At 32.6% G+C, this 26,518-nt stretch overlaps 1 protein-coding gene across 2 annotated transcripts in view; it reads left to right on the top strand.

The window, feature by feature from the left end:
• LOC127290437 (amyloid-beta-like protein) overlaps positions 1 to 26,518 on the top strand; it is a 694,733-nt gene that overhangs the window by 112,638 nt on the left and 555,577 nt on the right. For both annotated transcript variants that reach the window (XM_051318992.1, XM_051318991.1), the window contains exon 4: positions 13,862 to 13,988. In XM_051318992.1, coding sequence (XP_051174949.1) covers positions 13,862 to 13,988 — 127 coding nt within the window. The remainder of the gene's footprint in view (positions 1 to 13,861; positions 13,989 to 26,518) is intronic.

A 26,518-nucleotide genomic window follows, 5' to 3' on the forward strand; every position in this document is an offset into this window, starting at 1 on the left:
AAATAATACTTGTATAATTTGAAAAAAAAAAAAAAATGACAAAAAAATAGGTAAAGTAGTAAGAAGGAAGAAAAAATGTGTTAGAAAAAAAAAATAAATAAACAAAAAAAGGATATTATCTTAATTGTAAGATGCATTTAAGTTACGCAAACTGTCAACTTAAAAAAATTGTAAATAGGCATATCTATATTCGTTGGCATTAAAAAGGTTGACCCATGAGTCGGTCATTTTTTAACTATATTTTGGGGATTTTTTTTGAAGAGCGATTAAACCTTAGAACTTTAAATTTTTTACTATATATTTCCGGTCAACTGAATGATCAGAAATCAAAAAGCAAAAATGTATTTTAATATGTGTCACTGTAGCTACAAGATGAACTAGGATTATTTTAAAATATTGAAAAATAAAAATTTTACACCACTTTGAATTTTTATTTTTAAAAAATCAATTTTGAGCCTACTTTGTTGTATAAAATAAAAATGATGTGACCTTTTTTAATTATCCTAGTTCAGCTTGTTCCCCCACATGTACTGAACATACCCTATAAATTTCAAGGCGATCGGTGAAGTCATTTTTGAGATATCATGGCGACCAGTTGAAAAAAGTGATTTCGAGAAAAACGCGTTAAAAAGTTCAAGTACGAATCACATCTTTGTCTTAATTATTGATTGAGTTAGCTTAGTTTAAAGATAGGTATGTTTTCTATTGTGCTCGGTGTCGCCGTACCGACAATTTCCGCCGGTAGTATATGTATATGAGAGATTCCTTTTCAATCGCCCAAGCCCAAAAAGTCAATGTTCTGCGATTGGCTTCATACTTTGGTAAATTATTGTCCTATATGATAGTAACAAATCCCTAAAATATAAACTCATTAAAAAAATATTTGTAGAAAGTAGAGGGGGTTGAAGTTTTGACGTTAAGGGTAACATTGTCATTTTCTAATCCGTATAACTATGACAAAAGTTAATGCATTTTAATTTATCTATAATGAATTTTAATGCATTTTTCACGTACTTTTCAAAAATATTTACGAAATTAAAAAAAAAATTTCACCCCTTTTTTTCAAAATCAACCCTTATTTTTCAATTTTCACCCCTTCGGGAATTTTTTATTTTTTTATTTTCATTGGAAAGCTGAGGTTATTTTCTTTTATTTTTATTTATTTTGTATATTTTATTATTCTTTTATTTAAACAATATATTCTCATTCTATATTCAGAGTCTTGAAACGAACATAACCTCAAAATTTAGGTCATTTTTGACGGAGGAGGGGAAATGAGAGAAGGGAGGGGGACTTGCGGCTATATTCAGAGCCTTGAAACGAACATAACCTCAAAATTTAGGTCATTTCTGGCCGGGGAGGGGAGGGGACTTGCGGCTATATTCCGAGTCTTGAAACGAACATAACCTCAAAATTTAGGTCATTTTTGACGGAGGAGGGGAAATGAGAGGAGGGAGGGGGACTAGCGGCTAAATTCAGAGCCTTGAAACGAACATAACCTCAAAATTAAGGAGGGGGACCCCCCCTCCTAGGTCAAGAATTCTTGAAAATGCGGAGGCGGCGGCGATATCTTTTTGTAATATAGGAAGATATATAATATATAATATGTAATATATAATATAATTAAAAATTTGATTATTGGCAATCTTTTTGGAACTCAGTAAAAGACAAAAACATATCTTTGACGTTTCGAGATCGGTACCGAACTCCTCATCAGAATTTATTAGTCTAGAATACAATATAATTCACTAAATAATATAATGCAGTTACACTTTAATAAAAAGAAAGATAGAAATTTACATACCAATTGATTCTGATCATAACTCAAATATTAATCCTTAGTCAGACTACGGCTACGCTATAATGATAAGATATCTATAAAGAAGTATATATTGAGTATTGTTAGAAAGGATGAGAGTTATTATAAATTTTGTTTTAAACTATTACCTGTTCATTAGAATTATTCTAAAAATTAAAAATGTTTTGAAATTAAATTCTAATGAAACCATCATTATAAATGGCAATCGCTGACTGACAGCAGTAATTTCATGCACTTGACCCAGATGGCAGGTTCATTGCGGAATCAAACTTAACAAAACGAAGAATCGCTGAAATGTTTTACATAAAAAAAGAACAAGAAAAATGTATAAACAAAATGACAGATTTAGAAAATTTAGATTCCTCGTACAATAAATTAATTAAATTATTATAAAAATTTTTCTGTAAAATTTAAAATTAGTATATGTCGGTAACTCACGTTTGATTTTATGTATCATTACGCCAAGTTGTGAATTTCGTCCGCAATGAACCTGCCATCTGGGTCAAGTGCATGAAATTACTGCTGTCAGTCAGCGATTGCCATTTATAATGATGGTTTCATTAGAATTTAATTTCAAAACATTTTTAATTTTTAGAATAATTCTAATGAACAGGTAATAGTTTAAAACAAAATTTATAATAACTCTCAACCTTTCTAACAATACTCAATATATACTTCTTTATAGATATCTTATAATTATAGCGTAGTCGTAGTCTGACTAAGGATTAATATTTGAGTTATGATCAGAATCAATTGGTATGTAAATTTCTATCTTTCTTTTTTATTAAAGTGTAACTGCATTATATTATTTAGTGAATTATATTGTATTCTAGACTAATAAATTCTGATGAGGAGTTCGGTACCGATCTCGAAACGTCAAAGATATGTTTTGTCTTTTACAGAGTTCCAAAAAGATTGCCAATAATCGAATTTTCAATTATATATTAATTGGAACATCTGAAATATTTAGTAATATATAATATTATATATTTATTATTATAATTACATTTTTTTTTTTGCTTAGGGACTATTGGGAAAATCTGTATACAGATACCTTGGCTTCCGCATGCCAAGGCTATGTGGGGTTGGTAAAAAAAGGAGAACAATAAACATGTAACGAAAGTATTTTATTTAAAATATTAATTTGAAACGAAAGTATTTTATCAGCATATTATTTCAAATTATTACAATGCTCTCAGCTCGACAGCCAGGAGGAGAGTACCGAACGCGCACACTTTGCCGCGCAGCACGTGGCCTCTCTCACTTCGCGCCATAGCTCCCTGTAGAAACGTCAAGCGCTATATACTTGCTTGCACGTACAGTTTCCTCAGTTCGCCGTCGACCGGACTCGAGGCACGTCTCGAGGCTGTACGACAGCAGCTCTCTCCTTTCCTCCTACTCTCTTCCTTTCGAATCTATCGCCGAGGGTGAGGTACGTCTCATTCCCGAGGAATGAGATCATCCTCCCCAGGGCAAGCGGACCACAGGTACATCTGTGCTGCTAGCCCTGCCTACCTCATCCTCGAGGACGGTATCTCAGGTACATCTGGGGCCGACCTGGTGGATGTATTCCTACAGAAGGAGTAGTACTCAGGCACCTTGCTGCAGTAGTAACTCCCTTCGCATTCCATCTTCTCTTACCTGCCGCGCATGGTCTGACCAGGGGTACATCCGTGGAAGGCTGACGCGATCCTGACCCGCCATTCCTGGAGAACCGACCCTGTGAAGACGAGGTACATCTCGCTCTTCGCCGAGTTGATGCACCAGGTATTATTCTTCAACTCGAGGTACATCTGGAGGGAAGAATAACCTGTAACTTTCCTCTCTCTCTCTTTCCGCACTAGCTTCGCGTAGAGTATGAATGTCGTACGGAAACGGCATCTAGAAATATTGATTAAAAATAATCACTAGTCGTGCACGAAACCTAGTTTTCGCTCGTCTCGTAGCAAGGGGCGAAATTCTAGAATCTCCCTCGCGGAAATAATTATTGAGCATTCCACTCGAGGAAAAATACAAAATGGCGAGAACTAAATATTGTTTCTTTACAGTATTGCGGCGGATCAAACTCAGCACTAGTGCAGCACCACAGCGGCGTACCGTCTCGTTCTTTTCTCTCTCATTTCTTTATTCTCTATTCTTTTATTCTTCTAAATTCTTCTATCATCTTACTTCTTTTAAAATTCTTTATTCTTTTCCACTTCTTTCATTTACAATTAAGTTAGTTAGTTAGTTTCGCATTTATTTTATTATTGTTAATTTAGTTAGTTTAGGATTTCTTTATTTTTGTATTATTATATATTTTTTGAGAGTTATCGAGCAGTTTGATTTTAGTCATTTATTTTATTGTTATTTTCTTTTATATTGTTTATTATTTCTTTTCTTTACATTTGTTTAAATAAAAACTGCTTTCGAAGGTTTAAATCATCGCCTCGTTATTGACTTTACCTACCTGTATATCGCGATAATACCATTTATGTTGATGATGGTTCCCTGGCTACCCCGCGTACGAAGTCCTCTGTCGGGTTGAGGCAGCCCAAAAAAAGATTAAAAATCTCGACTCATCTTCTTAAACATGTATTCCCCGACATGATCGTCGGTGAAGACCTAGTTGCTCAGAAAAATAGTATTCTAAAACTATCTAAGGATGAGCAAAAAGATTTCCTAGAAACCTGCTTCTATAATCGTCGCCCGATTGACCTCGGTACCCTGACGAGTATTGTATGTAGTCTAACTCAACCCTATGATCGTACCAAGAACTGTTGGCGCTGCGGTCAACGAGGACATCGCCGGGTAGACTGTAAAAACCCCCAAAAACAATTCTGCTACATCTGTGGTGTCGGCCCTATTTGGGCCCGATACTGCTGCCTAAGGGAAAGAAAATAAAATTTTTTTTCTTTTCTCTCTTTTTTTCCCCCTTTTCTCTCTCTTCTCGGGTAAGGCTAGACGCCCTAATACCCTTCCACCTCCATCTTCTGGAAGGAGTAGGGAGCGATCAACTAGTATAAGAAGAGCAACGGATCATCCCTAATCACATTAATTCACTTAAACTCACTGAGTAAACACCTTAACAAAATCTTACGCTTCCAATTTCTTTTAACCATTCAAAATGGGAGTAAAATGGATATACGGTTTGTCAAAGAGCGACTTAATCGCGCAGATGGAAAACTACATGATCGATACCAGAGGAACACTAGCAGAGCTTCGACAACGCTTTGTAGCCTTTGTAAAAACACAACCGGAACTGCTGCATAAAACGAAGGATCCAGAAAGATACAAATAAGATGAAGATATCTCTCGAGACACCTCTGCATTAGAAGATCCTAATTTGATTAACGACTTCGCAACCGGCTCGCAACATCAACCTACAGCACCACCACAAGATCAAATAGAACAGGTAGACGTCGAACTAAATCATCAAATTCGACTACCTAGAACATCTAGAACATCATCACCACATGAGGGCTATTCCGATACCTTTGTGCTGGAAAGGATGAGAAAATGGGGCTGTCAGTTTGATGGCAAAGATGTCTACACATTCTTAGAACGAGTAGAAGAATTGCAGGCCGCATACGGATTTACGGACCAACAACTGTTGAGAGGATTTCCGGAATTGTTGAAAGACGATGCCCAACTTTGGTATCGCAACGAGATAAGATATATTAGAACCTATGAAGAATTAAAATCAGCTCTTAGAAAATGTTATCTCTCTCCGAGCGAATTCAGACACCTGGAATCGCAAATAGTGAGGAAACTCCAAACTAAATCAGAATCTATAAGAGAATTTTCAACTGCCTTGAGGACCATGATGAGGAGACACGGAGGTTACGACATTGTTCGTGAGCTAGATACCATCTATTGGAATATGCAACCAAGGTATAGATTGCATATAAGGAGACACGAACTAGACTCTGTGAATACCTTAATTCAGAGAGTTGAAGAAATCTCGGAGATTCTACAAGCAGTCAACACCAAAGAAGTAGTTTATCATCCAGTAGCAGAGATTTCCAAGCCTTATGATCCGAAAAAGGATTGCTGGCGCTGTGGGAAATCAGGACATCGACGCATGAGCTGCAGGAGCAGGCCAAAGAAGTTCTGTTCATTCTGTGGAAAGGACAACGTACTAACCAGAGATTGCCAGTGTGAGAAGCCGGGAAACGCAAAAAAGGTCGAACAATCGGAGTAAGTTAGACCTCATCATCTCCCGACTCCAGAATCTTCATCAATTGTAAATGTGAAGATTTAACCATCCCAGCCCTAGTGGATACAGGAGCAGCAGGCTCATTCATAGACATCCACACAGCAAATAATCTAATTGCTCAAGGGGGAGTCGCAAACTTAGAAGAAATTATTGTGGCCTTGGCCAATGGCACACAATACACAGTTAAAACAAGTTTTGACATGAAGATCGCAGCAGGGAAAACTAAGGTAAAACATAAGTTCTTGGTATTACCTGGTTTATCACAACCAATGCTCATAGGTATGGATTTGTTAAAAAAATTCAACTTTTCTCTGCTAATTAACAATCAAGATATACGATTGTTAACTAACTCGTTTAAAGTTGATATTTGCGAAATTGGAACATCAGGATTAACAACATTGGACAAGGATCAAGAAAAGGAATTAAACACCTTTATTGAAAAACAGAAACTTTTATTTGCAAACATAAAAGGACAAACTCCACTCCTGAAACACGAAATTCGCCTTGAAGAATCCACACCAATTAAGCAACGTTACCAGCCAAGAAATCCAGCAACACAGGAACTTATGCGTCAAGAAGCCCTGGAAATGTTAAAACAAAAAGTAATTAGAAAATCTCGAAGCCCTTGGAGCTCACCAGTAGTGCTAATTAAAAGGAAAAATGGAAAACTACGATTTTGCATTGACTTTCGCAAACTAAACAAAATTACAAAAAAAGATGCTTACCCCCTCCCCCGCATCAATAGTATATTGGACCAATTAAAAGGTGCCAAATACTTATCTACGCTTGATTTAAAGAACGGGTATTGGCAAGTTGAGTTAACCGAAGATAGTGCGCCCCTTACAGCCTTCACAGTACCAGGATTGGGATTATTTGAATTTGTAGTCATGCCCTTTGGACTACATTCCGCACCAGCAACATTTCAACGACTCATCGATCTAGTAATTCCCGCTGAACTAGCTCCAAACGTCTTTTCATATCTCGATGATATCGTTATTACCTCAGAAACGTTTGAATCACATCTCAAACTCCTGGAAGAAGTATTTGTAAGATTAAGTGAACCTAAACTAGTACTTAACTGGGAAAAATGTTTTTTCGCCAGAACCCAACTCACTTACCTCGGACATCTAATAGATAAAGATGGACTGCATCCCGACCCCGATAAAGTCGACGCCATTTTGAAACTACCACCTCCAACCAACCTGAAAGAGTTGAGAAAATTTTTGGGTATGGTATCGTGGTACCGTCGATTTGTTAAAGACATTTCTGTATTAATGTCCCCCCTAATTGATTTGTTGAAAAAGAAGACAACTTGGCATTGGAATGAAGAAAAACAAGCAGCTTTCGACAAGATAAAAAAAACATTAACTGAAGCACCTGTATTAGCCTGTCCCGACTGGTCGCAGACATTTTATTTACAAACTGATGCCAGCCTGGAAGATCTTGGAGCGGTTTTGACTCAGAAAATTGGAACTTCTGAAGTTGTTATCGCCTACGCCAGCCGAACTTTAAAATCATCTGAAAAAAACTACTCAGCGACGGAGATAGAATGCCTAGCTGTAAAATGGGGCATTTGGAAAATGAGACACTATCTAGAAGGCTACCATTTTATAGTTGTCACTGATCATCAAGCTCTCAAATGGCTGAATAGCATCATCACTCCGTCAGGAAGACTCGCAAGATGGATTATGGAATTGGCACAATGGGACTTTGAAGTTCAATATAAGAAAGGCTCCGAAAATTGTCTCCCAGATTACTTGTCAAGATTGCCCCTAGCAGTTTCTACAATTGACAAACAACCATCTTGTCAATGGTATCAACGCCAATTTAAAACAACCTCCGAGAATCCAGAAAGAAATCCAGACTACAAAATTGAAGATGGAAAATTATTTCACCACATACTTCACTCGCTGGACTTCAAAGACACACCCTATGAAGATCAATGGAAGTTGTGTATCCCGAAAGAAGATAGAGAGAAAATCTTACACAAAGTACACGACGAAACAACAGCTGGACATTTGGGCGTTGCTAAAACCTTAGCTAGACTTGGAGATTTTTTTTTCTGGCCTGGAATGCTTCGTGATGGAGCCGAATATGTAAAAAACTGCCAGAATTGTCAACGTAATAAAAGCACACAACAGGCTGCAGCAAATTTAATGCATGCAACCTTCGTAGATAATCCGTGGGAAATGATTTCTATTGACTTCGTCGGACCACTGCCTAGAACAACTTCAGGAAACTCAATTCTTTGCGTAATACAAGATCGGTTTACGAAATGGATTGAATTGAAACCGTTAAGAAAAGCAACTTCAGTATTAGTTATTTCTATACTAAAAGAAATGTTCTATCGTTATGGTTGTCCCAAAACAATTGTCTCGGATAATGGTAGACAATTTATTAGCAAAGAATTTAAATCTTTCTTGGAAGATTTTGGTGTAATTCATCGCCTTACGCCACCCTACTCACCACAATGTAATCCAGTAGAAAGAGTAAATAAAGTAGTAAAGACGATGATTAGACAATACCTCGACGCCAAGAAACCAGACTGGGACCGCCATCTGTTGGAACTTCAATTTGCTTACAACACGGCCAAGCACACTTCGACCGGTTTCACACCTGCCTATCTTACCGCCGGCCGAGAGTTTCTCCCACCAGGCTTTCAAGACACGCACTTGAATTCAAACACAACCACCGCTTCAAAGACAAGGATAGAAAAACTTCAAAATGCCCTCGAATTAGTTAGAATTAACCTTGCCAAAAGTTTCAAAACTCAACAAAAACACTACAATTTACGAAAAAGAGAATGGAAACCCAATGTAGGAGATAAGGTTTTAAAAAGAAATTTTCATTTGTCAAACAAAATGAAAAAAGAAAATGCGAAATTATTAGAAAAGTTTAGTGGCCCATTTACAATAAAGAAAAAAATTTCTCCAGTAATTTATGATGTTGTAAATGAACAGGGGAAAATTTTGCGTCATGTTCATTTAAAGGACCTGAAGAACTTCGTTGACGACATTTCCAACCAATAATAAAATTTTCCCCCCAAAATTCTAAAGTCAAAGACCTCTAAAGAAAAATAAATCTTATTTCTTAGAATTAGGAGTATAGTTCCTCAAAGTCACCCGCGATGGAAACATTGAAACGTTTAGCACAGCTCGAGCGCGAGAAAATAAAAGAAGACGCGTTAGACCTAAATAATTTAAATATTTCCATCTACGAATTCGACATCGCTTACCAAAAAATGTTCGACGAGAAAAAATCGGTTGTAGATATAATTAAACCAGAAAAAACTATCGCTCCATTACAACCGTATTCAGGACGAATCACCGAAAAATGTAAAGTCCTAGCTCCAACACAAAAACCACCACGTTTTCAACTCGAAAGAAAAATTGTTGAAATACCGCCGTCCATCCATAAAGGAAATTTCGAAAACACCATGCTGAATATCTGCAAAAAAGAAGAAGAGAGGATTAATATTGAAAAGTACGAGAAAATTAAGAAAAAAATTCAAAATTCAAAACTACCTATTTTAAGCATTCCAAAGTTAGTTGTACCCGCGAAACCTACCCCCAAAAAGAGTGGAAAAATTACCAAGCGAACCCCAACACAATTATCGTCGATGAAATTAACAGCAAAAAAGAAAATAATGAAACAGATGAAAAGTCCGAAGAAAATTAACCCGCTACACACTGCACCTAAAAAAGAAAAATTACAAATTATTAAAAATAGAAAAATTAACAAACCAAATATTATTTCCGACGTTTTACTTACAACTCCAATAATTGTAAAGAAAAACAAACCTTCTCCAAAACCACTATCTTCAGATTGCCCGAAGTCGTTTGAAGAATTATTCAATAGTCTGCAAAACACCATCAACGAAGTCGATCTAAATAATAACACTGCCGAAAATTCTAAGGAAAATCCAATTCCTCTAGTAAAGGAACTTTCAAAACTTCCGTTCAAAATTTCTAAACTTCCTGGAGGACCATGGATTAAAGTTCCGATTGGCCCCGCTCGTTATCGGTTGCCCGTCAACGACGGCAAATGGATCTTAAGACTGGATAGAACCAACGGATTCATCAAAAAAGCCAGAAAAATTTTGTAAGTGGTACTGAAAATCTTTTTTTTTTTTTATATATATATTTTTGTATATTACATTCCCCTAGACGCTCATTAGAATTCGCTTTTTTTAGTAGGGGGGATGTAACGAAAGTATTTTATTTAAAATATTAATTTGAAACGAAAGTATTTTATCAGCATATTATTTCAAATTATTTCAATGCATGAATATATATCTATACGGTTGAGCTCTCAGCTCGACAGCCAGGAGGAGAGTACCGAACGCGCACACTTTGCCGCGCAGCACGTGGCCTCTCTCACTTCGCGCCATAGCTCCCTGTAGAAACGTCAAGCGCTATATACTTGCTTGCACGTACAGTTTCCTCAGTTCGCCGTCGACCGGACTCGAGGCACGTCTCGAGGCTGGACGACAGCAGCTCTCTCCTTTCCTCCTACTCTCTTCCTTTCGAATCTATCGCCGAGGGCGAGGTACGTCTCATTCCCGAGGAATGAGATCATCCTCCCCAGGGCAGGCGGACCACAGGTACATCTGTGCTGCTAGCCCTGCCTACCTCATCCTCGAGGACGGTATCTCAGGTACATCTGGGGCCGACCTGGTGGATGTATTCCTACAGAAGGAGTAGTACTCAGGCACCTTGCTGCAGTAGTAACTCCCTTCGCACTCCATCTTCTCTTACCTGCCGCGCAAGGTCTGACCAGGGGTACATCCGTGGAAGGCTGACGCGATCCTGACCCGCCATTCCTGGAGAACCGACCCTGTGAAGACGAGGTACATCTCGCTCTTCGCCGAGTTGATGCACCAGGTATTATTCTTCAACTCGAGGTACATCTGGAGGGAAGAATAACCTGTAACTTTCCTCTCTCTCTCTTTCCGCACTAGCTTCGCGTAGAGTATGAATGTCGTACGGAAACGGCATCTAGAAATATTGATTAAAAATAATCACTAGTCGTGCACGAAACCTAGTTTTCGCTCGTCTCGTAGCAAGGGGCGAAATTCTAGAATCTCCCTCGCGGAAATAATTATTGAGCATTCCACCCGAGGAAAAATACAAAATGGCGAGAACTAAATATTGTTTCTTTACAGTATTGCGGCGGATCAAACTCAGCACTAGTGCAGCACCACAGCGGCGTACCGTCTCGTTCTTTTCTCTCTCATTTCTTTATTCTCTATTCTTTTATTCTTCTAAATTCTTCTATCATCTTACTTCTTTTAAAATTCTTTATTCTTTATTCTTTTCCACTTCTTTCATTTACAATTAAGTTAGTTAGTTAGTTTCGAATTTATTTTATTATTGTTAATTTAGTTAGTTTAGGATTTCTTTATTTTTGTATTATTATATATTTTTTGAGAGTTATCGAGCAGTTTGATTTTAGTCATTTATTTTATTGTTATTTTCTTTTATATTGTTTATTATTTCTTTTCTTTACATTTGTTTAAATAAAAACTGCTTTCGAAGGTTTAAATCATCGCCTCGTTATTGACTTTACCTACCTGTATATCGCGATAATACCATTTATGTTTTTATAAGAGCGCAATGAACTCAAGAGTTCCTAAAATTTAAGACCCGGACTCATCCGGCGAGCAAATCTTTTGGCTTAATAAATTCAGATCATTACAAACAAAATAAGCTGGCGAACTACTACCAGCCCCGACCCACCAAAAACCCGTCAACCCTTCTTGGGAGCCCTTTTATCCACCCTCGGTACTGTCGTGAAGACTTTTGCCTTCGAGGGTGGCGCTCCAACTCTGTCGCAAAAGCGACTTTGTCCATTCCTGCGGACATCCTGCGTTATCAATTTTAAAATAAAACTATAATCAGTGTCAGGCGTAATCAACAGCACACCAGAAAAGAAAACAATAAAAAGTCAAGAAATAAAATAAAAGTAAATTAAACAAAGTCAAAGATAAAATTGTAAAAAGACAGATGAACAAACAAAATATAACATAAAACTGTAAAAAGACTAAAATAAATAAATAAATAAACAGAAAATTGTAAACAGACAATAAAAGGACAAAATAAATAATAAAATGAACAAATAAATAAATAAAAAATAAAAACTTTATGCTGTTAATTACGCCTTTCTGCGGCCATCGAGATCCTTTCTTATCATAACAGAGATGATAAAGGACTCGATGAGCCGCTAGTTTTCCTGGGACTGGATCATCAGCGCTACCATGTTCTCCGGTGTAACTGTAGCGTTTACACCGGTGAACATGGCCTGCCTCTCCAAGTCCCATCGACTGCAGGCGAAAAGGGTGTGCTCTGCGTTGTCCACAGGGAACTGGCAGTAAGCACACTCCTCGCTGTCTATCTCTTTAAAGCGCTGCAGGTACGAATTAAAACATCCGTGACCTGTCAGCGCTTGTGTCAAATAGTAGGAGACCTCTCCATGGTTCCTACTTAACCAAGTGGCGAGTGTCGGTATAAGGCGATAAGTCCATCGACCTTTTACCTCCCCGTCCCATCTTTTTTGCCATTTTTCGACGAGCCTGTGCCTCGCTTCGAAGCGGATGCGGTCCTTGCTGGGTCGATCTTCCTCTTCAGAGGAATTCGCCTCTTTGAGAAGGAGGATAATTTCCTCCCTCTCAAGCGCCAAAAGATCTGCTGGCGGGACACTTGCAAGGACCTGCACAGCGCTCGTAGATACTGTCCGATAAGCAGAGGCGATACGTGAAGTAATGCACCTCTGCGTGGACAGCATCTTTTTACAGATGGTTGAACATCTGTTTGTTCTCAGGGAGGGGGCCCACGCTGGTGCTGCATAAAGCAGCTTAGCGTGGGCGACACTCGCCACCAGTCTCCTTCTCTTCTCACGGGGGCCTCCAACATTTGGCATCACCCGTGTTAATTTAGCCGCACATTCGATCGCCTTGTTTGACGCCGTAGCCATGTGGTAATGGAAGTTTAATATTCCATCCAGTTCCACACCAAGGTACTTTATCTGTCTCCTCCACTTGACCTCGAATTCGTCTATCACGATTCGTGGGGATTTATAACCACGTCTGTCTGTGACCAGCAATGCTTCGGTCTTTTCCAGGGCCATTTGAAGACCTCTGGTTTCCAGCCAGCATTTTGCTAGCCGCAGACATTCGTTCACCAATGTCCCGAGAACTTCCGCCGAGTCGGCAGCGCACACGATCAACTTTTAAAGGAGAAATTTGACATTACTTTTAACAATGGTATCATAACGTCACTTAAGTCTTCCGTAAAATAGAGTCGAATTAATGAATAATGCCGCACTAGATATTTTTACGAAATGTAAAGAGACTAAATATTTTTAATGTTAAAATAAATTATCACTGATAAAACAGCGTCAGCCGAGAAACGTAATTGCATACTGCATCCTTTGCTAATATTTTCAATTCGTGTCTTTTTCAGCGTCAATCTCCAAGAATATAACACAAGACTCTACTCTCTTGATTCAGATTTTTAAAAAATAAAAGGTTGTAATTTAGATTAAGTACCGGGTATCAATAACTCGAACCTCAGCACAAGAATATCTCTACTGAGTAGAATAAATAGCGAAGTAATACTCCAACAAATTTTATTTTTAATGCACCATCTCAAATATTATCAGAATTGGAAAAAATTTTTCTTGAGGTTTTGAGTAACATATTAAATTTTACAAAATAATCTAAACAACTAGATTTATCATTATTTATTAATAAAAAATAAATGTTCAGTTGGTAATGAAGTTTTGGAATGACTATTGACATAACATTTTAATAATTCTTCTAATCTGTGTCTTATTGTCTGTTTTAGGCTTATCCAAAAAGGGATATTACCAATATTGTAGAATCGTCTCATTACATCAGAATAAGTGGGTGGTGTAAACCAGGAAAATCCAAATGCAAATTATCTCGATGGATAAAGCCTTATAGATGTCTAGGTAATAAAAAAATAAATATTTAATTATTTCTTTAATTCTTGCATTAATGTCGGATTACAACATTTCAGGATGTCCGCAAAATCTCATTTTCAAAATTCCCTGATTTTTCCCTGAATAATTTTTCTTATTCCTTAGTTAAAATTTTTTTGAACAATATAAAACAATCTCTTACTTTCCCCCCAAAAAAAATAACAAACAAAAAAATAATTTTTTTAATATTAATTTATGTCTAGGCTGATTAATACTAATTAATAATGTAATTTACTAATAAGGGCTTATTATAAAATTAATAACAAAATAAAAGAGAACTTGCTTTCTATTATTTAATTAATTCCTGCTAATTAAAAAAGAAAATTTTTATATATTTTATTAAAAAATAAAAAAGCATCGTACTTTAGTGGCTTGGCGGGTACGTTAACCATCGAAAGGAAAACAACCTCACAAAATAAACAGAAAATTAATTTATTTTCATCTTTCCCTCTTAAGCGGGTCAGATCAAGTAAGATAGTTTCTGGCAGCTTGGTGCCTCTGACAACCATTTAAATTTTATTCCTTTACCTTCACTACGAATAAATGGACAGACATTAAAGAGGGAAATTAATCTTTGTTAAACAAAGAAAATAAAGGTTCAATTTTATCTGGGTTTGTAACACTTATTATTTTTAATTTAGAGAATTGTTGCTCTCATACATTGTAAATGATTTTTATCTGTAACTTGCATACACAGTTTATTCCTAATGAGTGAGTACTTTAATCACGAAATATTATTGGGTTTTATCAAAAACCCAATAGGGGTTGAATTTTTGAAGAGTTATTACTTTAAAAAATATTTTGTTTATATAAAATTGTTATTAAAAAAATAAAAATTATTTAATTAATTTTTCATTTTCTTAAATGTTATAAAAAAATTATATTTCAAGAAACTTAAGAAAAACCAAATCTGTAACTTGTAAAAACAGCGGTACGTGTATTCGTTAATTAAGGGTTGTTTAAAAAATGCTATGTGTAAAAATTAATTAAAGTAGGTATTAATCGTTTACCTTGACTCGCACAATATATCATTAATTTCGTAATTAGGAACTGAAGTCGATGAAATGGATTATAAAAATTGTTTAAACAATTAAAAATCATTAATTTATAATAACTACTGAACTGGTAATTGCTTTTGGATCACAAATACAACAAATTATGTATGTGGCTTTCAATTACTAAAAGTTAAAATCAAACTATTTGCAATTAATCGGGTTTTGAACAATTTTATTTTTTTTTAAACTTTAACATTAAATAAACAATTGGAATTTTTTTTGTAAAAATAAAATCAGAGGTGTTATGCAGAATTTTATTATCTTAGAAACAAGACCAAGAACGTCAAAATCAGTTGAAATTTGTAGGCTCTATGTTAATTTCTCCACGGCCGTATTTTTTGTCCCACTGTGCGCCGCGTCATGAGCTACTCATATAACTTGTGCGCGTTGAGACTAAAAATTCCGTAACTTCTAAAGTTAAAGAGGATCCCACTTTTTTATTTTTTGATTGGAATCATGAAAAGTCCCTCTTCATAATTCTATTAAAAAATTGACAAAATCGATTGTGAACATTGTTTATTTATAAAATTAACAATTAAAAATATACTTTGTTTAAACAAATTATACTTTTTATGTTCTATAAATTTATGAAAAGTACGTTTCCTTATCTTTCACGAAACCAGTTTTATTGGAATTCGTTCAGCCAATTTCAGGATATTCAATTTTTTCTAAATCAATGCAAAAAAGTTCAATTGTTTATAACTTTTACAAAAATTAAAATTTTGAAAAATTGTTTGGGGGTCTTATTAATGATATAATTGACAATCAAAATATATATAGTATTGTTTTTTTTTACCTAAAAATAATTAGAGGGCCACTTCAGGAATTCTTACCCTTTTATTACTTTATTTATCAATATTTAAACTAATGTAAAATGATATTTCATTTATATATTATTTATTTTTTTGTTAGTATTTTTTTATTATGTTATATTGATTAAATTTGTTCTTCCTATACTCTTTTACTTTTTAGAATTTTTATATAGTTTAGATATTTACACATATGATGTATTCCACGCCAAAGTGTAAGTAGCAAGCCGTTTTCGAGTTATGGAATTTCGAAAATTGGAGAATTTTCATGACTTTTAATTTTTGCATGCTCATAACTTCCTTAAAAATGTATCAATTTTAAAAGTCTTTTTTTCAAAATGTGCGTTTTTACACGTACTTTTCAAGAAAAAATCGAAATTTTTTTAAAACAATATTACTATCAAATTTTTGAATTTTAATGATAAAAGTCATTTTTTTTAATTATTTACGAAACTTTTAAGCCTAGCCCGATAATGGGCAAACGGTTTTTACAATATTTTCAGAATTTTTCAAAAATTTTTGAATTTTGAATTTTTTAAAAATATTTTTTTTATACTACGTACTTTTATGTATTTTGATGCGCTGATTACGAAAATCATAGTGACAATATCAAAAATTTGATTTTTATGGTGAAAACCATAAAAACGTCACAAAATTTATGGTTTTTTTCGTTTGTTGGGTAAAATATGCAAAATTAAAAAAATGCATAAGATATAAAAAATGTATTTTAATAAGGTCTATAACTTTTGTTTGAATGTTTTTTTTTAGTTTTCATATTTTACCCAATAAACGGAAAAAACCATAAATTTAGGGACTTGTTTAATGGTTTTCACCATAAAAATCAAATTTTTAGGTATTGTCACTATGATTTTCGTAATCAGCGCATCAAAATACTTAAAAGTGCGTAGTATAAAAAAAACCAAAAATATTTTTAAAAAATTCAAAACTTAAAAATTTTTGAAAAATTCGGAAAATATTCTAAAAATCGTTTGCCCATTATCAGACTAGGCTTAAAAGTTTCGTAATAAGTAGTTTTTTTTAAATTTTGAAAAAAATCGATAAGTACGTCAAATGAGAAAAATGACTTTTTATCATTAAATCTCAAAAATTTGATAATAATATCGTTTAAAAAATTTTTTAGATTTTTTGTTTGAAAAGTACGTTTAAAAATGCACATTTAAGAAAAAAGACTTTTAAAATTGATGCATTTTTAAGGAAGTTATGAGCATTGAAAAATTAAAAGTCATGAAAATTCTCCAATTTTCGAAATTCCATAACTCGAAAACGGCAATATTAATTAGAAGGTTTCGTATGAATTTTATATCCACTGTCGGTAAGGTAGAGCAACTTATGTTCAGAAGAAGCATTACCGATATAACATTTTTCATTGCTTCCATATTTCATGAATAAAGTTGCAATTCTTTAGAAAAATGTGCACTTCTCTTATTAAAAATGCTTTGTTATACTTTTTAAATAAGTTTTAATTTACTTTTATGTCCATTTAAGTGTTTTTTTATCTTTAAATAACTCTACAAATGTCGTCAGTATTACAAGCTTCTGATAATTCCATATACCAGTAATAGCTGGTATATGAAATTATTCACATTCCATATACCAGTCATCGAGCTGGTATACTGAAATCAGGAGTCTTGTATATAATCTTTTTTACTGTGAAATTAATTCACGTTATTCCTTAAAATTTAGAAAAAACTGAAATATGGGCTCATGGGGCAACAATAGTTAGAGCTATTACGGCTCGATACAATCCTGCTAATGCGACTTGTTAATACTTGATATATCAATATTGAATAGTCTAAATCCAATAAAATAAAGAAAACGAAAATTTATTGATTTTCAATGACATTTTTATCTTTCGTATTCTTTTAACTATCTTTGCCCCGGTACTGGGGCAAGGATAGTTAATTTTTTTTTTACTTTTTCATTCGTATCTCGTAGTGATTTCAGTCTACAGCAAAATAATACATAGCAAAATTATAGCCAAAAAACCAGGCTTTCCAAAAATACTACTCGTTTGCAGATACAAATTCAGGTTTGGTCGCTAGATTCGAAAACTTCTTACCTAACTATTCTTGCCCCATTCTCCCCTAGTATTGTCAACTTGACCTTTTAAAATTTACTCGATTCAAATACGGCAAATTAATTTTTGAAAAAATATTTTATAAAATTCCCTGACATTCCCAGGTATTTTCTGACCGTAGAAACCCTGGTTTATATCCCAAGGGGGATAGAGTGAAATTTTATTTATTTATTTAATATTCTTTATTTTATTTTATTATTATATTTGTTTTATTAATATCAGTTTCGAAAGCTTTTTTGATGCTCTTTGGATTGGTAATATGCATTTTTGAAAAAAAATATTTGTCAAAAAAAATTAAACTCAAAAATTCAGCTTTCGGTTAAAAAAACATACCTTTCACCCCAAAAAAGTTTAATTTATTTTTGAGTTTTATGTTTTTGGTCAAAATTTTTTTTCAAAAATGCATATTACTAATCAAAAGAGTATCAAAAAATCGGACAAATGCGGAAATAATAATAAAATAAAGTAAGTATTAATAGTTTTTATGGTAAAATCATTACATATATTTTAAATTGATGTTATTACAAATTAAATTCGTGCATAGAGACTTTTGTTTGGTTTTATTTTAAAAAGGGGCTTCTGATTTCAAATTATGGGTCGTGTGCGTCCCATCAGGACTTAAAAGTCCGGAAAAGCAAAAGTTGCAAGGTAAATGAAATTCTTTATTTTATTGTTTTTATGCATACCACCTGAAACCAGAATAATTTTAAAAGCAAAATGCATTTTTGTTCGTACATTTTTGTTATTCCACTGAAAAAACTATTCAAAAATACTAACTCAGAATATTATTTTAAAAAACAAGAAAATAAAGGTATGTTCTATTTTTAGTAGCTATTTTTAATAAAAACTTCATAAAATATACACTGAAAAACTATTGGTTCAACAGCTGCCCCAAACGAAAAATTTCTACATCCAGTTAACTTTACTCATATAAAAACACATGGCAAATATTAGGTGTTAAGTTAATTAAATATAGAAATTTTTCGTTTGGGGCAGCTGCTGCACCAAAATTTTTTCAGTGATATAATTGTTGATTTTTTTAATTTCTGCAACGACTGAAAATTTTTACCCCAAAAGACCTTGTGGGACTTCCAAGTTCCATAACAAAAAATAGTAAATTTAACGTTTTTATTTATTTCCAACAATTTTCCTCCAAATCCGAAGCATAAAGTAGATAAATTAAAACCTTAAAAAAATTAAATGATAACTTGAAAACACTCGGCATTAGAGGGTTAAAATCATAAACAAATACATTCAAATATCTGCTTTGCATAACATTTATTTTTAACACTTCCACTTAATGTGAAAATTGTGTTACAAATTCAGCCCGAAATATTGTTTCCTATAGTCATGTAGGCTGATTACGAATCTGAAGTTAGTTTTTAAAAATTCAAAATAGCCGATCCAATATGGCGGATTATTTTCTAATAATTTATCGGATTCAACTAATAATTCTTACTCGGGGGTTTTTGGGGTCGCTGATTACGAATCTGAAGTTAGTTTTCAAAAATTCAAAATGTCGGATCCAATATGGCGGAATATTTTTTAAAAATTTATCGAATTTGGATTAAATTCTTACTCGTGGATTTTTGGGGTCGCTGATTATTTTTTTATTTTAAAATCGGTTAATATTTAATGGTGCCGCCAGGGCTTTGAAGTTACCCATGTATGTTATATGGGAAAAAGCTGCTTTTTCGTAAAATTGTAATAATTTCGTTAAAACTTAATATTTTTTTAATCGGTCTACGATGTTTCTCTTCAGGAGTGTTCAAATTATGAAGTTCTAATAATTATTTAAAAAAAATTAAATTTACTATTTTTTACAAGGCAGCAAAAAACCCCATAAATGTAAAAAAAGGTAAAATACATGTTTAAAAGTGTTTCAAATGATTTTATCGATATTTTTCGCAAAGGTTATTTTTTTTACTGAGAAAAAATTTGTTAAAACCAAAGTTGTTAAAAAAAATTGTTTAAACAAATTATTATTTTTTTCGAAATATAGATACAAACTTGCATTTTTTTCTGAATATTAAAACTTACCTTGTTGACTGCACCATACAACCAGTAGAAAGTGATTATCAAAAATTAACAATAAGATTTGTTTAAAAAAATTATTGTTTTCATTTATTTAATATTTAAAATAACAGTTAAAAAACTAGTTGTTTTTCCTGAAAGTTAAATGTTTTCTGACTACCATCACTAAAACAAATTAACTCCAAGTTCATAAGTTTATGTTTAAAAAATGAATAAATAACAACAAGTTAGGTGTAATTTACAGAAAAAACTGCAGTTTTATATCTTTATTTTGAAAAAAATACCAATAATTTGTTTAAACAAATTTTTTTAACAACTTTGGTTTTAACAAATTTTTTCTCAGTAAAAAAATAACCTATGCGAAAAATATCGATAAAATCATTTGCAACACTTTTAAACATGTATTTTACCTTTTTTTGCATTTATGGGGTTTTTGGATACCTTGTAAAAAATAGTAAATTTAATTTTTTTTAAATAATTATTGGAACTACATAATTTGAACACTCCTGAAGAGAAACATCGTAGACCGATTAAAAAATATTAAGTTTTAACGAAATTATTGCAATTTTACGAAAAAGCAGCTTTTCCCTATATAAAATACATGGGTAACTTCAAAGGCCTGGCGGCACCATTAAATATTGACCGATTTTAAAATAAAAAAATAGGGATTTCTTTTTTTTCCATTTGGAACAATTCTAGATTGCGGCAGCAAGAAAACTATAAAAAACTAATTTTCTTGTGTATTTTTGGGCCACCCTGATAAGAACAGATAATTTTTGAGATTAAAATATTACGAAATTGCGTTCTTTTTCAGGTATGTGGATTTTTTTCATTCAAACCGTATACATCAGTTGTTTTTCAAGACAAACAAATAATAAAACTTTAAAATTATATCAACCAGCCATTTTCAAGGCTAAAAAAATAACACTTTAAAAACTATATAAATTGTCCTTTTTAAAAGCCACAAAATAATAATATTATTATTATTTTTGAATTTTTAAAAACTAACTTCAGATTCTTAATCAGCGACCCCAAAAACACACGAGTAAGAATTTAATCCGAAAATTTTTTAAAAAACATTCCGCCATATTGGATCCGCCATTTTGAATTTTTGAAAACTAACTTTAGATTCATCATCAGCGACCCCAAAAACCCCCAAATAAATAGTTTTAACTGATTTTGAGCATTTTTTAAAAATTTCGTACACGAGATTGTTATATTAAAAAATTGCCTTTTGGTCAAAATTTTTCATCCGACATTTTGAATTTCAAGCAAATAAGCTTCACCATCTGAAAGCTTGAACATTTTGGACGCGATATTTCAAGGTTTTACAAACTTCTTCGGACTCAGTGCCTTCGAAAAAAAATTCATTTTCGAAAAAAAATTTCCAAAAACAGCGTTTTTTCCAAAAAGAAGCGGTTGTAAGTTTTTGAATTTTTTTAATTTTAAATAAAGATTTTGAAAAAGCGATGTCCAAGACGTAAGAAATAGCTCTCATGAATTTTTTAAACCCCTGGTCGAGAAAATTAGAATCAAAAATTGTCTCTAAAATGTGTCTGTCCCGTCCTTAAAAGTAGATAGGCTAGGGGAGTTCTGGATAGTAGGAATCTTTTACCGACATTACCGACACTTTTTTAGCGAAAAAATTAGGGTTGCGGAATTGAAAGGAATGCTTAGTATTTCCTGTTTGTCATTTTTGGAGGGTGCATTCTTTATCGATGACGTATTTCAGGTTCTTTGTTATCACGTATTAATTGTTTAAACATTTGCGCGATTAGAAATGTTATAAACAATATGTTGACAAGTTTATAACTTCCTGCAATCTTTATCTGTTTTTGTTTCCTTTTTTCTCAGAATTTTTTTTAAAAAGTATCCCTTGTATATTGAAATAAGAGTATATGACGTCATTTGTTATTACTCTACCTTTTGCTTTTTATAGATTATGATGATTCATAAGGGCATTGTTTTGGTTAATTATAGTTATTGTCTCATCATGTTGGAATTTGATGAGTAATTTTTCGGTATATAAGTTGTGTTCTCCATGGGTTTTTTAATCAGTCTTGAATTAAATTTTGAAAACGATTCAAATGCCAAACAGTGTAAAAAGAGAAGAGTTACATTTTCGAATAAACAGCCTTTTGAAGGAAATTCAAGGAATAAAACACAGCATTGAAAGTGTACAAATATCTCGTCGTTTAGAAAGAGATTTTGAAAAATTAAATATAAGTAAAAATGAGCTTCGCTAAATTAAACAGTGCTGGTGAAGCAAAAAGCTTTCTTCCAACAAAGAAATTAAGTGAATTGGGAGAGAATCAATTGTACAACGTTTCGAATGTGAAAAAAGTGCAAACCAGATTTGGACTCAGGGTTGTCGTCGAATTTGAAAAGTAGTTTCAAGCGTTTTTACCGACGAGAATTGCGGATGTGATTAGTGAAGAAGACACTTTATTGCCATATTTAAAAGAATTAACGGCACAGCAAAAATTGGCTATTAAATACTTGGGAGGGCCTCATAATTTTATTGAATTTGTCGAACTCTGAAAAAAGTTTAAAATGGATTGTGTGCCAAAAAATCATCTAATTTTCTCAAATTCATTCAACCTGAATTCATGTTTCACAAAACAACTGACAATAGGAGTCGAATTTTCAGCAACTGGAGAATTAATCAATGTTGTAAAATTTGTGTCAAGTAATCCGCGAAGTAATATTTCTTTTGATTTTGAAGATTGGAAAATTTTGAAACATCATATTAGGATTATAGGAGCATATTTTAATGGTGAAGAAACTCCTCGAGAAATAAAATGCGGTAATTTTCACCTACGATTTGGAATTTTATATGGAGAAAATGCAGTTGCACTAGAGGATAGAAGAGACAGACAGTTTTATTACCCGTTTATTTTTAAAGAAGTATCTTTTAAAATTTTTGAGAATCTTATTCCATGTGTTGATCAGCGACTTCAATATTTATTTTCTATGCGTTTAAAAGAAGTGTACAAGTTAATTGTAAAATCTATTGTGGAAATTTTATTTTATAGACATATTTTAAATGCAAAAGAAATTGTAGTTTTTATTAAAAAAATTATAAAGTGTTAATGATAAGACTTGAAAGAAAAAATGACTTTTCATTCAGTTTAGAATTTAAGACTTTATTTGTTGATATAATTACTTTTAATCTGAAACATTTGTCAAGAACTATTTGTGAAGTTATTCGTAGAGTTGGTAGCATTGGACATAGTGTAATATAAACAACTTGTGTAGAGGCAGGCTGCAAAGAAGTAAGTGAGCTTGATGTGTGAGATGATATGTGAGATGACGTCATTACATAATACAGATATATTGTACTTGATTCGTGAAAAACTAATTGATTTGAATTTCAATCTATGGAACGATGATGATTACGATAAATTAATGTTAGCTATAATCTGAAGCATTTTCTTTGCGGTATTTGAAATCAGATTTAAAATTTAAAAAAAAATTATACCTGACGATTATTGTATTTATTCATTAATGTATAGTGATTATAAGTTTTCGAATCATTTTTTAGAATTTTTTCAAGAAATTTTTGATTGGACAACAATATGTTGTTTTGAATTGAGAGATATAGATAAGGATCTTCTGATCAGAATTTCACCTGACAAATTAGAATGGCAATGTTTATGTAGTGACTTACAATTGTATGAAGAACTATGTAAAAAAATGTAAGAATGTGAGAAGAGGAAAAATAAATGTGAAGTAATGAAAAATCAGCTTTTTTATTTTTTTAACCTTCCTTTATTTATAAAATTTTATTAAAATACATTATAAATCTGAATCATTTATCCAACTATTCTGAGTATTATCAAAGCCTAACCATTTTAAAAATAATTTTTTACCTTGTTTTTTAAGTATTTTTTCTACTAAATAAATATTTGAATATTTGACTTTTGAAAGTTCCTGCTCATAAAAGCTACCACTAATTGGATTTTCTTGGTAATCTTTAAGAAGGTAAGTTATGGGTTCTGTATTTTTTATATGACTAACAGTAAAAATTTCTGTAGTCCAATTCGGAGTATATCCTTTTTCAAAAACATGCTTAAATTTACTTATACGCACTTTATCTCCTACATTAAATTTGAATTTTTTCTTTATTACAGAAAAATTTTTCTTTTTGTAAATATTAATTAATAATTGTTTTTCATTTTGTGCAGTTACATTTTTTGGTTTCATTTTTATAGTTTGATGTTTAGTATTATTGTAAGAAGATATTAAATTAGATAATATATCTATCCACTTGTAATTACCGTGCAAACTGAATTGCATCCACATTTTATTTTTTAAAGTACGATTAAACCGTTCACAAATTGATGCTTTCAAATTGCTATAAGTAGAGTACATATGAATATTATAATTTTTCATAAGATTTACAAAATGTGAATTATAAAATTCTTTTCCTTTATCTACTTGTAAATTTTTCGGTACGCGTTTTTTACTTAAAACATATTTCATTGCCGCAGTCACATCTTCACCTTTCTTGGACTTTACTAAAACAGCCCAGGCAAATTTGGAGAATACATCAATGATGGTTAACATATATTTGTAGCCTTTATTTTGTCGCTCATATGATTGCATTTCAACGAGATCAGCTTGCCACGTCTCGTCGATACCCCGAATGTCGACATTTCTTCGTTTATAATTTTTTCTCGCTGGTTTGTGTAACTCTTTCACCAACTGTAGTTTTTCATTTTCCATTTTTATAAATCTGGATTTCCTACTGGTGTTTGCAATCTGCTGTCTAATCGAGAAATAATCTATTCATATATAACAACTTTTCTTCAATATGCATTTTAAGATTTTCAAAATTTCTTGTTGTAGTATCTTCTAATGTTGAAATTCTTACATTATTGTCAGTTCTTAAAGATTCTATTATATCATAGATGGCGCTTTCTTTAGTTTCTATAAATTTGTTTACCGTATTCATATTCACTGCATCACCGTTACTCAAGTCCTGGAGGACCGCGATTTGGAGTTTCTGCACTCCTAAACTGACGACCGAATATATCGATGCTCATCTTGCAAATGATATAAAATTAAATATGTTAATGATTAAAAAATAACTCTAGCCTCCCGTAATTCTTCAATAATTGATAATATCTCATTATTATGGCTAGGATTTCCAGCAGCTTTAGAAGCTAAAAGTAATCTTAAACGATCGACTAATTCATTAGGATCATCCCAATAAATATAATCAATATTTTTGTCCTTTCGATCAATCATATAATGTGGAATTAGACCTTTACCAGAATGTGTGTCTATTAATTTTCCTTGAGTTAATTTCCTAACACCATATACATTGTCTAAGTCCTTTTTTTGTTATCTAATAATTTAAGGTACACATTTATGATATTTTCTTTTAAAAAATTTTTTGGAGAACTTAAATCTTTTGACGTGTTATATTCAATATTTTTATTATCAGCTGTTCTAAATGAAATGTCATTATCATTATCTTCATTTTTAATTTGCAAATTTGCATAAAAATCGTTATCATTGTTTACATCAATGAAATCAGAATTTTCTTCATTCAATTCTTGTTTGTATTCATCTTTTGTTTCTACTTTTGTTGGATGAATATGTTTCACTATTTCAATATCGTCTACTAACTTTTGAATAGGTGTTACTATTGGTTTAAAAGTATCATTTAAAGACTGTTCAATTTGTTCCCTGCCTAATTTTAGTAATCTATGTTTCCGTCGAATCGCTTCACTCGCTTTAGCAATTTCTCCAAGAATATTTTTTTGCTGTCTTAAATTTTCTACTTGTACATAAGGCATGTTGTTAGTTCAATGATTAAAATTATACTGTCGTTTCATGGTATTAATCTTCTAATTTTATAAAACAATCAAAGCATTTTCTGTATCTCCCTTGATTAAATTCACGATCTTTGTCAATAACTATGAAATCATGTATATTTTTCCAACAAGAACTACACATTTCTTTAAATTGCGTAAACGTCATGTCAGTATTTACATGAGCATCGTAAATGTGCTTAAGATTCATTTCATCTTGCCTAAATAATACTAATAAATTAACATTATCACGAATTAAATGTTTCAGAATTCGCGCGTAAGTTTGGCATAAATAAAAACAGTCAACTGCTTTATGTCTTCCCATAGCAAAAAAGGCCTTAATATTATCTTGTTTCTCACAAGCTACATCATCAAATATAAATATTGAATTAGGTCGCGCATCGTTTGGTGTTATAACATCTGCATGCTCATTAAATGCAAAATATTCAACGCCATCTACAGGTCGCAGATACTTTCCAAAAATTTATATTTTGGTTGATATAATGATTTTGAGTAGATATATATATTTTCAAATCTTAAACCGTTTGGTTGTATTAACAGTGCAAGTAATGCATTTGTTTAACCACAATTAGACGGTCCACAAAATATCGCTCGCACACTATTTGGTAATAAATCCCTATGACGCTTTTCTTGTTTTTTATCACACTTTTGAGTAAGAGTG

Source organism: Leptopilina boulardi, unplaced genomic scaffold, assembly GCF_019393585.1.
Source record: "Leptopilina boulardi isolate dan_hultmark-lab unplaced genomic scaffold, ZJU_Lbou_2.1 LbouV2_66, whole genome shotgun sequence".
In the NCBI taxonomy this organism is placed as follows: domain Eukaryota; kingdom Metazoa; phylum Arthropoda; class Insecta; order Hymenoptera; family Figitidae; genus Leptopilina; species Leptopilina boulardi.